The following is a 13,281-nucleotide window of genomic DNA, read 5'->3' as shown; positions in this document are numbered from 1 at the left end:
CAACTTCTCAAGCTTATAGACAACAGGAAAGGTACATGATAATCACATTTACAAAATTCTACTGCATATCCCGAATAATAACTGAAATATCCAACTTTTCAAGCTTACAACCGACCACAAAGCTACTTCCATCCAAGTGAAACCTCAAAAAGAATTTTTCCTAATCGCTTTCACAAAATTCCTCTACAAACCCCAAACAATACCCGAAATCTCCAACTTCAGCCTTCCAAACAACCACGAACCTACTTCCACCGTACAAAATCTCCCTCCAAATCCATACTACCAACCACAATAAAAGCTCAAAAAGAATTGTTCCCAATCGGCTTTCCAAAATTCCACTGCAAACCCCAAACAATACTCCAAACCTCCACAAACCTACTTCCACGGTCCAAATTCTCCACCAAACCCACACAACCTAAACCATGAACCTCACCTGGCACGGTGCCTCGTCAAGATCCAAACTCTCGCGCCAGATCGGCGAGCGCTCTCCGAGCAGCTCGGCTGCCGCTAATCCCGGCCGCGGCGCACCGCGTCGATCAGCGCGGTGCACCCCCAGCCGAGGCCGCCGGACGGAATGGTCCAATGGCCGCGTTGCAGCAGCGTCCACCATGATAACGGCACATGCGCCCTCCGCCCCTAGTCCGAGGCCATCCGCCAGCAGATGACACTGCGATTCAACCCCTGCTCGCTCCTCTCGCTCGCCGGCCGACCCTCTTCCCGCGCCCTCTCCATCCCTCTCGTCCCCATCGGCTGTGTCCCATCCGAGTGGCCATCACGCGGCCACGAAAATACGAGCGATAATACGCGGATCCCCGAGCGTCGCCATCCCGTCGATTCCGGTGAGTAACTCTTCCCGCCGAGCGGACGCGCCCGGCGCTCTGAAATCGCTCGCGGAAAACAAAAGGCCATCGACGGCCGCCGCGGTACGCGAAGCCTAGCAGCCGGCTGGCGACATATTGATTCGACCCGGTGCGAGTTCGCCGCCTAGTGTGAACATACCGTGAATCCCGTCGAACCGCAGGGATAATTCGGTTCGCGGGTCTCGCCGGCGTCCCGAGTACTCGCGAGCTAACGATCCTCCGAGCCGACACAGTCGATCGGCTAACCTGGTGCAACGGGCGCCGCGGAGCGAGAGTGCGCCAGTCGATCGGCCATTACGAGCGTAGGGCGTGCGGTCGTTGCGACGCAGTTGGATTGTTCTTGGTGTCTCGAATCCCTAGACCCTTCGAAGGCCTGAAGCTTGTCGAGAGGTAGGTGAATATCCAGCCGCTAACCTAGCTCGAAGGGATCGCGATCGGTTGAGCATCGAACCTTAGCCTGTTGGGAAGTTTAGCCCGCGAGCTAGACGTTGCGAAATGGCTGCTGGCTATTATTAGAAAAGGCCGTTGCCTATCTACGGTTGACAGTGTCCCGCGATTGCGAGATTCAGTACGATATCGATCGAGCGTTGGGTCGCGGGGCATCTTCCAGGGGACCTGGAATCCAGGCTCTCTCCGCCGGTTTCTTTTTTTTCTCCGGGGCTCGACCGAATAAACGCGCACACTCGTATTTTCGACGCGGGCCGCGTGTCGTCCGTTCCGGCTAATCAATACCCTTCAGGGTCCGCCGGCCAGTCTTCGTTGACACGTAAATATTAATTGTCCCCGCCGATATAGGCGGCGATCGCGTGCAACGAACCCTGCGCGTCCGGGACCGGGTTTCCGAGACGCGAGCTCCGTAAGACACCGGTCCGCGAGGAATCGTCTCGTTGTCGGATCGAAGGTAATCGCGACACGGTAATCCAATATTTACCCTGCCGGAATAATGCGATGGGATCGATAGCTGGACTCTCGCGAGTTCCTCGGAGAGGATAGATCGGTCGCCGGTGTTACGCGAGTGTTTCGGGAGTTGAGTCTATCGATCTGTCTCAGGGAAGCTGTGTCTTTTGTTTGTTTTGGATGTGGATGCTTGGATGGCGTACGTGCGACGGCTGCTTTTGTGTGAGGTTTCGTTAGTGGACGCTGGTTTTCTGATGTTGAGGCGAATGAGGTCTGCTTTTTAGCGAATTGGATTTGAATGTTACTTGGTACGGTTTGTAAACGATGCGACATGGGATTTGACCCTTTGAACTCTGTGGGCTCTAATATTGCACCAGTTATATCAAATGTTTTAACGAGTCAGAGAAACTACCCTGAAATTATTAGATTTTCCACACTTCCAAATTTTGTGCTGAGGAAAATAGAAGATCGAAGGAATATTATAGCATTTCTCATTTCACTAGAGATACCATGAAAATTAGTCGCAGTTGCTGATAAGTTAAAAAATCATCCGGAGTGCTGAGGGTTAACAGTAGGACTATCGTACCGGTCAGAATGACTGGTTTCGATTCTTTTGTTCGGCAATTATTGATATCTTCGAAGCATTGAATCTTCGAAATTAATTGATTAATCTAGTAATTCCGTTTCCAAACCATTTCTTAACTCTTTATACTCCAATAATTTGTCGCTAGAAATATTCAAAGTATTTTTATGAGACGACATTTTTTCAAACTAACTTAACGAGGGATCATTAACAATGGTATTTCATTTCCACATTTCACGTATAGATTACTCGAGACTTAATGTTAACACTAGAACCAGCGTACCAGTCAAAAGTGGTTTCGACTTTTTATTTAGCAATTATCGATATCTTCGAGGCATTGAATCTTCGAAATGATTTTGAAAATAGTTTCATTTACAATAGGTTCAGTTACAATTTTCATGGGAATTGCATGTTAATCGTATTAAATGCTCGGTAGTTCTAGTGTTAACCCTTTGCACTCCAAAAGTTTTCCACCAAAAATACCCAACACTTTCCGGTGAAATGTAGTTAACATTTCTTAATGAAATTTGGGATAATATACGTCGCGGATTATTCCGCTTAAGAATGCTAATGGGTTGAACTACGAAGTGGAACAAACCAAGACTAACTTCATTTCTTTCCGTTACGTAAATGGTTATCTTTCAAGTCATCGATTCTCCGATGAGTTTCATTCATTTCTCTCGTGTTCGTTAAGTATTTTAATTAATTATCTCTTGATTAATATTTTTGAGATTTTAATCTGTTTTTTTTTAGGGATCGTAATTATTTCATGAGGTTTTTAGGTGATTTATTTTAAAAATAATATTTAATAAGGAGTCATCATTTATGGGGTCTTCGGTTCGTTTAATTTCTATTCTAAGCGTCGGAAGTATGGATGAATAATTTTAATAGGCCGATAAAAATACTTCTCTATGTCTTAACACTTCTATATATAAACGGTGTTTTATTATTACAAACCTTCTTTGCAAACTGAATGCTGGAATTCAATTTTCCAATGAAGTGGAAGCACTGCGTGATTACTTGAGGACGTGCCAACAGTTGCAGCATCCTCTCGTAGCATTGTTGCTTGTGTACAGTGTGCAGATGTACATTATCAGAAGACGACTTTCGCTGTTTAAGAATTCGTGTCTTTAATTTTCTGCGAGCAAGTCGGGAAGTATTTTCATCAACGCAATGGCGACTGCAATAATCATTTCGGAAATTCTTAATATTGAAAATGTAGCTGTCAACCATCAATAATATTAGTATTTCTATCAACGCAATGGTGACTGAAGTAATAATTTCTGAAATTCTTAATATTAAAAAATGTAACTGTCAACTATCAATGATACTAGTATTTTTATCAACGCAATGGCGACTGCAATAATCATTTCGGAAATTCTTAATATTGAAAATGTAACTGTCAACGATAAATAATATTAGTATTTTTATCAACAGAAAAATGGCCAAGATAATAATTTCTGAAATTCTTAATATTGAAAATGTAACTGTCAACTATCAATAATACTAATATTTCTATCAACAGAAAAGTCACCAAAATGATAATTCCTGAAATTCTTAATATTATAAATGTAACACTGTAATAATTTAACATTTTGCTTCACAAAGCGAAATCACCAGTGAAATGTTCAGAAATAATTCTGTTACCTGACTATAGTGTAGTGGCCGTATAAATCTAACATCACAGATTGCTTAATACTTGGAAGACGGACACTTTTAACGACGTCGCAGACAGTGTATACTACTATGTAGAAATATTTATTGCGTCAGTCAAATGTTAAACATATTATCAATTATATATCTCGTTTGAATAACATTAGATACAGGGAGGAGAAATATATATATTACATATATTATTAATTATATATTTTTATATTTAGAAATTTTATATATATATATAATTAATTACATATTTTTATATTTAGAAATTTTACATATATAATTAATTATATATTTTTATAATTAGAAATTTTATATATATAATTAATTATATATAATTGAAGTTATATATATAAACTATATACATAATATATAGTTAACATAATAAACAACAGTACAATTACCAGAAAAAATCGAACTATCCAATCAATTAATCAAATAATTATTACAAAATCATTTCAATTTTTCCATCATTCATTTCCGCAGTTCTCAAGACAGCTACTTTCCAATTTTTCATTTTTTAATTAAATCCAATCGACCGATAACTCAAAAAATTCCATTTCACATCGATAATGTTCGTTTTCCGTAAATAAAACAAATGATATTTATGCAACGCGTTTGCCTGGCAAATAAAGCCAGTAAAACTCGTACATAGCTGCGTTTGTAACGAGCTAGTAGTATAGGGCCAGATATGGTCAGCCCGGCGCAACCGGTTACAGTATCTCGCCGCAAATTAATCTTCCTGTGTATTTCCGTCAGTCGGGCCCGATAACAAATAGTATTCCGTAATATCGAATTTCACTCAATCAAAAGCCGACGTGTGCGGTTAATTGTGCGGGATTCAAACAGGACGTTGCAATTATACATTACGAATGAAATCGTTAAAATTTCCGGCAAAAGTGATTCTAGGTTCGTTAACGATAACCTCGATTCGTCTTAAATTAGATCGTGAATCAATACGCCTATCCAGTCGGTTATACATAAAAATGTTTATTAACACGTCGAACGCCGCACGATTTCATAGAGCAAAATACACAAAATGGAAAAAATATAATATTGAATCATTTGATTGAACCGCGTTATTATTATTGCACGCTTGCTCAATATCACCGCGTTCGGAAGCGTTGTTTATAATACAGAAATGTTGTCGAATAATTTCATCTAATAATCATTCAATTGAAATGAACTATAGTAATTCGATTTGGTTGGGGCTCACCGGTGACCCCCACAGCATTCAACGTGTTAACCCTTTCATCACTCACCAATTGACTTCATACAGTGAAACTATAAAATTTGATACTTAATATTAAACTTCGTGCACTGCATCAATTCGAGAAATATTCAAACAATATAGCTTTGTCCCTCGATGTGTGATTCCTCGTCGAGTTAGCTTCACGAAATATCCTATCTCATCAGAAGACGTTAAAATCTAAAAAATTTCCGAGTGCAAATGGTTAACACGTCGAATGCCGCACGATTTCATAGAGCAAACTACACAAAATGGGAAAAATCAAATATTAAATCATTCGATTGAGTTGCATTACTATAATAGCACATCCATCTATCTAAACGTCACCTCATTAGGTAGCATTATTTATAATACAGAAATATTTTCGAATAATCATCGTTTAATTGAGCGAACCGAAGTAATTCGCTTTGACTGATCCTCACCGAGAAACAATTCCAAACGAAACTCACACCATTGTCTCCGTTCCAGGTGAATAAAGCCTCGCCATGGGTAAGGAGAAGATTCACATAAACATCGTGGTGATCGGGCACGTGGACTCCGGCAAGTCCACCACGACCGGTCACCTGATCTACAAATGCGGCGGCATCGACAAGCGTACCATCGAGAAGTTCGAGAAGGAGGCGCAGGAGATGGGCAAGGGTTCCTTCAAATACGCCTGGGTGCTGGACAAGCTGAAGGCGGAGCGCGAGCGCGGCATCACGATCGACATCGCCCTCTGGAAGTTCGAGACAGCGAAGTACTACGTGACGATCATCGACGCGCCGGGGCATCGCGATTTCATCAAGAACATGATCACCGGGACAAGTCAGGCCGACTGCGCCGTGCTGATCGTGGCGGCCGGTATCGGCGAGTTCGAGGCGGGGATCTCGAAGAACGGCCAGACTCGCGAGCACGCTTTGCTCGCGTTCACTTTGGGCGTGAAGCAGCTGATCGTCGGCGTGAACAAGATGGACATGACCGAGCCGCCGTACTCCGAGAGCCGTTTCGAGGAGATCAAGAAGGAGGTGTCCTCCTACATTAAGAAGATCGGCTACAACACCGCGTCGGTCGCGTTCGTGCCGATCTCCGGCTGGCACGGCGACAACATGCTGGAACCCTCGCCGAAGACGCCGTGGTACAAGGGGTGGAAGGTGGAGCGCAAAGACGGCAACGCCGACGGGAAGACGCTGATAGAGGCGCTCGACGCCATTCTGCCGCCGTCCAGACCGACCGACAAGGCTCTGCGTCTGCCTCTTCAGGATGTGTACAAGATCGGCGGTATCGGCACTGTGCCGGTCGGTCGTGTCGAGACTGGCATTCTGAAGCCTGGTAGGTTGTAACACTGACAAGATGTTGTAATAAGTCATAAGTTCGTGACCTGATAGAAGAGATGGTGAAGGGAAACACTTATCTTGTTAACAATATAGTTCCCTTAACACGTTCCGAACCATCTTTTTAAGACTCCCTTCAGGCCGTATGGGGCGTGTGCGACCCACATTTTTACAATCCATTGAAATTGAATAACCGCGATATACATAATATTAAAATATCTTTGACTCTAGAATAAATTTTTAAGAAGTTGTTCGTTTTTCAATGAGACTTCATTTTCGAAGTGAATATCTTGGGTCACGAACTTATGGATGTAACTTTGAAGTCATGTATCAGTGTATTGCATCTTGTTTATTTCATTTTGCACTGACAGTGAATAAAATTAAGTAGCCGGTTAACTTTTATACGCTGAGGCGTGGAAGTTTGTCGTTGGAACTTGAAAGTTGGGAAATATATTCGTTTGATGAAATTATTGAAACTATTGAATAGATTGTTAGTTCGTATTCATATGTAGATATTTATTAATTTTGCACTGTATAGATTTTGTTATAATTGTGAAAAAAAATTCGACTCATAGAGGGATAATTAGACTGTTGATAGTTTGGCATTTTTGATGAAGTTAAAGATGAAAGTAACGTGTCGAGATTTGACGTGGCTTAATTGTAGGTTGTAGTTATGCAGTTGAGGTTGATTTTTAATACTAGAACTATTGAGGATTCAACTCTTTGCACTCGAAAGTTTTTCACTAGAAATATTTTATTTTCTGATGAGGTGAAGGTATGTCATTTGAATAATTCTCAAATTGATGACGAGGTATATCACAAAAAGTAGGTAATTCCATTAAAAAAATTAATGCCATTTAAATCCCATGTTTTAACGTTTTCACAAACTGTATCATTAACACGTTCGCTAATTTCGGTGACGGTCTCCTCAATTATAATATCTCCTTCAATCCAGTAAATCTAAACAAAATAGAAAACAAACTGAAACGAGTCATTGAGTTCCTAAATATAATGTAGTTTATAGTTTCTGATAACAATAATATGATTAACTTCATTTTCATTATGTAAAGAAAACTGAAACCGAAACAAGTCATCGAATTCCTAAACATAACGTAATTTACCATTCCCAATAACAATATACATACAATTTCATTTCCATCATGCAAACCATAAGATTACAACCGTCGCAAATCACGCTAATAGCGAACGCGTTAATTATTCGAGATGATCGAGATAGCCACATCACCCTACACACAGTGCTATTCTTACACGTCGAGATTACAAAGTAATAAGCCTCTTTAGAACAAAGTCTCCAGCGTGGTTCAGATATCTGTCCCACGCGATCTGCCAGCGCATTTTCTAGAGGCGATCGTCGCGTGTACACGTTTCTGTCACGCGACCGTTTGGTTCCGCAGGTATGCTGGTGACATTCGCTCCGACAGCTCTGACGACCGAAGTGAAATCCGTCGAGATGCACCACGAGGCTCTGACGGAGGCGATGCCCGGCGACAACGTCGGCTTCAACGTGAAGAACATCTCCGTGAAGGAGCTGAGACGCGGTTACGTCGCCGGGGACTCGAAGAATCAGCCCCCGCGAGGGGCGTCCGATTTCACCGCGCAAGTGATCGTGTTGAACCATCCCGGACAGATCAGCAACGGCTACACGCCCGTGCTCGACTGCCACACCGCCCATATCGCCTGCAAGTTCGCGAAGATCAAGGAGAAATGCGACCGCCGTACGGGCAAGACTACCGAAGAGGATCCGAAGAGCATCAAGTGCGGCGACGCGGCGATCGTGATGCTGGAGCCGACCAAACCGATGTGCGTCGAGGCGTTCCAGGAGTTCCCGCCGCTGGGACGCTTCGCTGTGCGCGACATGCGTCAGACCGTCGCCGTTGGCGTCATCAAAGTAAGCGTTTCTTTGACTCGTTTGAGGTGCAGGTTGTTTTGTGATCTATCGGCAGCTGCAAGTTTTTATTGTATTGCTGGCTGTAGGGATCGTTTAAATTAATGTAAATCGTATGAATCATGTGATCGTATCATGTAAATCATATGATTCATATCATGTAAATTATATAAATCATATGAATCATATTATGTAAATTATATAAATCATATGAATCATATTATGTAAATTATATAAATCATATGAATCATATCATGTAAATTATATAAATCATATAGTCATATCATATAAATCATATGAATCATATAATCATATCCTATAAATCATATGAATCATATAATCATATCATATAAATCATATGAATCATATAATCATATCACATAAATCACATAACCATATAATCATATCATATGAATTATATAATCATACCATATAAATCACGTAATCATATCATATAAATCACATAATCATATCATATAAATCATATGAATCATATAATCATATCACATAAATCACATAACCATATAATCATATCATATGAATCATATAATCATACCATATAAATCACGTAATCATATCATATAAATCACATAATCATATCATATAAATCATATGAATCATATCATATAAATCATATGAATGATATAAATGAACCGATATAAACCACACAATTGAACTGTTCACAGAGTGTCACCTTCAAGGACACCCAGGGCAAGGTCACAAAGGCCGCGGAGAAAGCCCAGAAGAAAAAGTAACCATCAAGCTTCCTCGGAAGCTCGCACTCCGCTGGCTGTCGTCCGCCGTGCGTCCCCGCGAGGGGTTACTCCGCAAGGGCGCAGTACGCCGCGGTTGCTCCATTCAACTCATATTCAACTAATAATACCAAAAGTGAAAAAATGTTGTGCTTACCCCCGTTACATTATCCGGTAGTGTTGAATCCGCGCATCTATCCGAATCTGCACATTCAGTTCACCCATGCCCCGCGCACACCCCACATATGCTAGGTGAAATTCTTACGTTTTTACTCATTCTTACATTGACGATGATATGTGTCCAGTTACAGGTAATACTCAGTTCCCTTGGACTCTGTGTAGTTAGGTTTTTCAATTACATACACACACAGACACACACATGTATACACGCAAACCAAAAAACAAACGAACACACACACGCGCGCGCGCGGTACATTACGGTACACACCAAACGACGAGACGGGATGATGATGATGATGATGATGATCGTGCGACGAAACGAAACATCGAGGCAGCGGTCGACACATCTACGATTTCCACTCGATCAGATATCCACCCCTTAAATCGCGCCGAATCACACCGGGACCGTGAAAAAAAAGAAAAAAGAACCACGCAACGATCGAGATCTATCCTACCGACGCGCCGGTATGATCCAGCTCATTCACCGCGATCAACACGGACACAACACACATCGCTGCCTCGCATCCCCGACTTTTGTCATCGATTCATTTCGAAGGATTCGTTAAGGCTGATTTCGTTGAAGACTTGGTTGCCTCGCTGCAATTAATTTTATTACTTCTATAAGATTGTATTTATCTTTAGTTAGGGATCATTAGACTGTCTCCCTCCCGACCCTTTCGCGACCCGTGCAAACCTCACCCGCGACAAAGGGGGAACGAACGAGTTACCCTTTGGTTAATTAGCGGGTCCCGATTCACTGGTTGCCTGTGTTAATCTCAATACCCCCCGATAGACGCGTTCTACAATTGTTTTGACCCTTAGCCAGTATTATGTTGATGTAATAAAAAAAATTTTAATTGCAACCCCCAGTCTTTTTCTCTTTGTGCCCCTTCGACACTTCGACTGCCACGTCACGCGGATTTCGGTGACGCTGTTTTTCATGGAAACTTGGATATTCATTTTCTTGGTGACGCGTTGAACGAACCGAATTTTGGGTATATGAGATATGAGAAAGATAGTGGAGTAATTAACACGTTCAAATTAAAATGAAAATCCTATTTATTATTGAAATTAATCCTATGGATATTTTCCTATGGTTATTAGAAATGGTAAACGACGTCATATTTAGGAACTCAATGACTCGTTTCAGTTTCATTTTTATTTACATAATGAAAATGAAATTAATCCTATGGATATTGTCATTAGAAATGATAAACTACATTATATTTAGGAACTCAATGACTCGTTTCAGTTTCATTTTTATATTTTAGATTTATTGTTTAAATTTATTGGATTGAAGGAAATATAATTGAGACCGTCACCGAAATAAGTGCTAGTAGCGAACGTGTTAAGAATCTTGATTACTCCGTTTCTAGTTAATGAAGAAAACTGTTTTGAATACGTGGGAGTTTTGATTATGTGGCGAAGTGTTAATGGATAATTGTTTGAGCAGATGGATCTGTGACGTGGAATCTTTCTTATTGGAAGTACCAAATAACATGCAGGTGTGCAAGTTTTATTGAAGTAGAATATTTGAGAGACTATAGTGGGACAACTGAGAAAAATATTTGTGAAAATTTGGATAGACTTAAGCTGGAAAATATTTGGTACATATATTTTTTATCTACAATCGTTCATACTGAAGGATTTATTATGTCCTAGTAATGGTTGAGAAATTTAATGAGCTATTGGCAAAGACGTTTCAAATATTGAATACATAGTCAATCTGAAATAGTAATTTTGAGTTTCTTGATAAAAGTAATAGGTAAGAGATGTTTCATTGATAAAAAGTGATGCTAGAATGCATAGTCAATCTGAAATAGTAATTTTGAGTTTCTTGATAAAAGTAATAGGTAAGAGATGTTTCATTGATAAAAAGTGATGCTAGAATACATAGTCAATCTGAAATAGTAGATTTGAGTTTCTTTATAAAAGTAATAGGTAAGAGATGTTTCATTGATGAGAAGTGACGCTAGAACAGGAAATCATTGGATAAGAAGACACCGTGAAATATTCCAGGTAGACAGGAGAAAGACACTCTTATGGTAAATATAATTTATTCCGCATAAATTCTTCATTAACGTTACAACTAGACATGGTATGTACAAATATATATTTAATGCAATGATCTTACAAGAATTTAGTGTAATGCAGGTCTTGGTCAGTCTTTAATTGCTGAGGCCCGTTCTGCCGGGGCGTCAAGCAGCTTCGATCCTCGTTTGCGATCGAACACGTGACACATAATTAGTCGCAAAAACTAAACACTTTCTTCTTCATCTTCGTACATACGGGACTAATCACATAAATTGGAATCGATTAAAACAAAATAGTGTGTAGGCACTTCTCTCGGCCACCTAACGTCTCAGAAAATAGAATTTCGTCGGTCGACCGAACACATTCTATGCGCGCGAACCGTTTCAACGTTCCAACCGAAGACACTTGGCAAGGTCGTTCGTAAGTTCGGGAATTCGGGTCGAAAGAAAGAAATGAAAAAAAAAAAAACTAGTTCTTAATACTAATTGGCAAACGTCGATACTTAAAGAGTTTCATGCTGTAAATTGTGTCAGCCAGCGAAGAAAGTAACAAAAAGAAGACAGAAACGAGTGTAGAATCAAAACACAGAGAAATAAACGGAATACAAAGAGAGAGTGACGCGACGAAACAGAATGAAATTCGCGAGGAAAAGTGAAGAGACAGTAGAAGAACAAGGAGGAACGGGACTCGGTACAGCGATGTTATACCTACGAAAAAGAAAAAGGCACACCGAAGCTAAAGTAACTGAGGGGCACCACGCCCTAATACTCTATCTCTACCTCCGAGCTCAATCGCCTCGCTTCTCGATCCTTATAAATGCTAAGACAACCCACAGCCTCGGTAAATATACAAAAATATCCTCGACACCTCCAATCTTCGTGAAACGGGTATGGTAATAAGCAGTGTTCGTCGGATCTTACGAGCTAAAGAACCAGAAAGAAACTTAAATCACGTTCCCCTAACGGTGAATAGAGCAGCGACATCATCATCGTAGGACTCCGCTAACCACCCGAAATACTTCGTTGGCTCGTCATTTCTATATACGATAATTGTCGATCGTTACAATAATCCTCGATCGATTCGTCGCACTCGAGTCATGTGGCAAACTTACACGGCCACATGTGTGTGTGTGTGTGTGTGTTTCTATGCATCGAGCGCGTCGACAGGCCACTTTGAACGACAAATCGAACGCGCGCTCTATGTCTGCTGATGCGTAGGACTATGATGATGCGACCAGGTTGGCGGGGACGACTGGTTGAAGTTCACCGAGATCGTCACAGGATGGAGAACGGTGTCCGGACCGGTGTCCGGTATGAAGTTTAGATGAGGCCTCAACAGCGCCGCTTCGACGGTCAACGGGACGTAGAATGCACCGCCGTCGTGCAGCGCGAAGATCGGCACACCGTGGGACGACGATGGCTTCTCCGCGGTGGTAGCCGGCGGCGGGCTCGACTTTATCCTCTCCGCGGAGAACCTCTGCTTGATGGAGCTCTTGAACTTGTAATTGGAAGGCTTGCAGCTGGTGGTCGGCGGGGTGCTGTGCGAATGAGTGCTGTGATTGCTGTCGTCGCTGACGATCATTGGCGGCGGTATGATCGTGGATTGCAGGGGGCGCTCTGGATCACCGAACGAGCTCACGCCGGAGCTCGATCCCTGGTCCGAGTGAGAATTCGGCTGGCACATCGTGGGGATGCTGGTGTGAGTGTAGCCACCGTTCACTACGCCGTTCGAGGTTGGCACCTCGGGGTGAGGGAAGCCTAGCCTGTCACCTGAGATTAGATGTTTACATTTGAAAATAGTATTCTATGGATTGTTATTGGGATATTCGGTTTTCGACGGTTCTTGTGGTTG

At 41.7% G+C, this 13,281-nt stretch overlaps 2 protein-coding genes across 9 annotated transcripts in view; one reads left to right on the top strand and one right to left on the bottom strand.

Annotated features, from left to right (window-relative positions):
- Window positions 1–668: 668 nt before the first annotated feature.
- On the top strand, window positions 669–10,259 carry Ef-1a-f1 (translation elongation factor eEF-1 alpha chain). Of its 6 annotated transcripts, none has more exons than XM_031971553.2 (4): window positions 669–839; window positions 5,717–6,556; window positions 7,974–8,467; window positions 9,151–10,259. In XM_031971553.2, exons 2-4 carry the CDS (start codon window positions 5,734–5,736, stop codon window positions 9,217–9,219), a joined length of 1,386 nt encoding a protein of 461 aa, XP_031827413.1. In that variant the 5' UTR covers window positions 669–839; window positions 5,717–5,733; the 3' UTR covers window positions 9,220–10,259. The 6 variants fall into 6 exon arrangements, with proteins under 6 accessions (XP_031827413.1, XP_031827419.1, XP_076223858.1 ...); XM_031971559.2 differs by lacking the exon at window positions 669–839 and adding an exon at window positions 846–1,250; XM_076367743.1 differs by lacking the exon at window positions 669–839 and adding an exon at window positions 1,426–1,626.
- Window positions 10,260–11,436: 1,177 nt separating this feature from the next.
- cwo (transcription factor cwo) overlaps window positions 11,437–13,281 on the bottom strand; it is an 81,833-nt gene continuing 79,988 nt past the window's right edge. For all 3 annotated transcript variants that reach the window (XM_076367745.1, XM_076367744.1, XM_031971232.2), the window contains one exon: window positions 11,437–13,199. In XM_076367745.1, the coding sequence (XP_076223860.1) occupies window positions 12,628–13,199 (572 nt within the window). In that variant the 3' untranslated portion in view covers window positions 11,437–12,627. The remainder of the gene's footprint in view (window positions 13,200–13,281) is intronic.

The sequence above is a fragment of the Nomia melanderi genome, chromosome 5 (assembly GCF_051020985.1).
Source record: "Nomia melanderi isolate GNS246 chromosome 5, iyNomMela1, whole genome shotgun sequence".
Taxonomy (NCBI): domain Eukaryota; kingdom Metazoa; phylum Arthropoda; class Insecta; order Hymenoptera; family Halictidae; genus Nomia; species Nomia melanderi.
Note: the sequence above shows the minus strand (reverse complement) of the source record. Positions and strands in the feature narration are given on the sequence as shown.

Bases quoted from the DNA above. Each gene is read 5' to 3' on its own strand.
- Ef-1a-f1 (XM_031971553.2), top strand. From the start codon at position 5,734: ATGGGTAAGGAGAAGATTCACATAAACATCGTGGTGATCGGGCACGTG. The intron at 6,557-7,973 runs GTAGGTTGTAAC...TTGGTTCCGCAG, and splicing joins GACTGGCATTCTGAAGCCTG to GTATGCTGGTGACATTCGCT. The intron at 8,468-9,150 runs GTAAGCGTTTCT...AACTGTTCACAG, and splicing joins TCGCCGTTGGCGTCATCAAA to AGTGTCACCTTCAAGGACAC.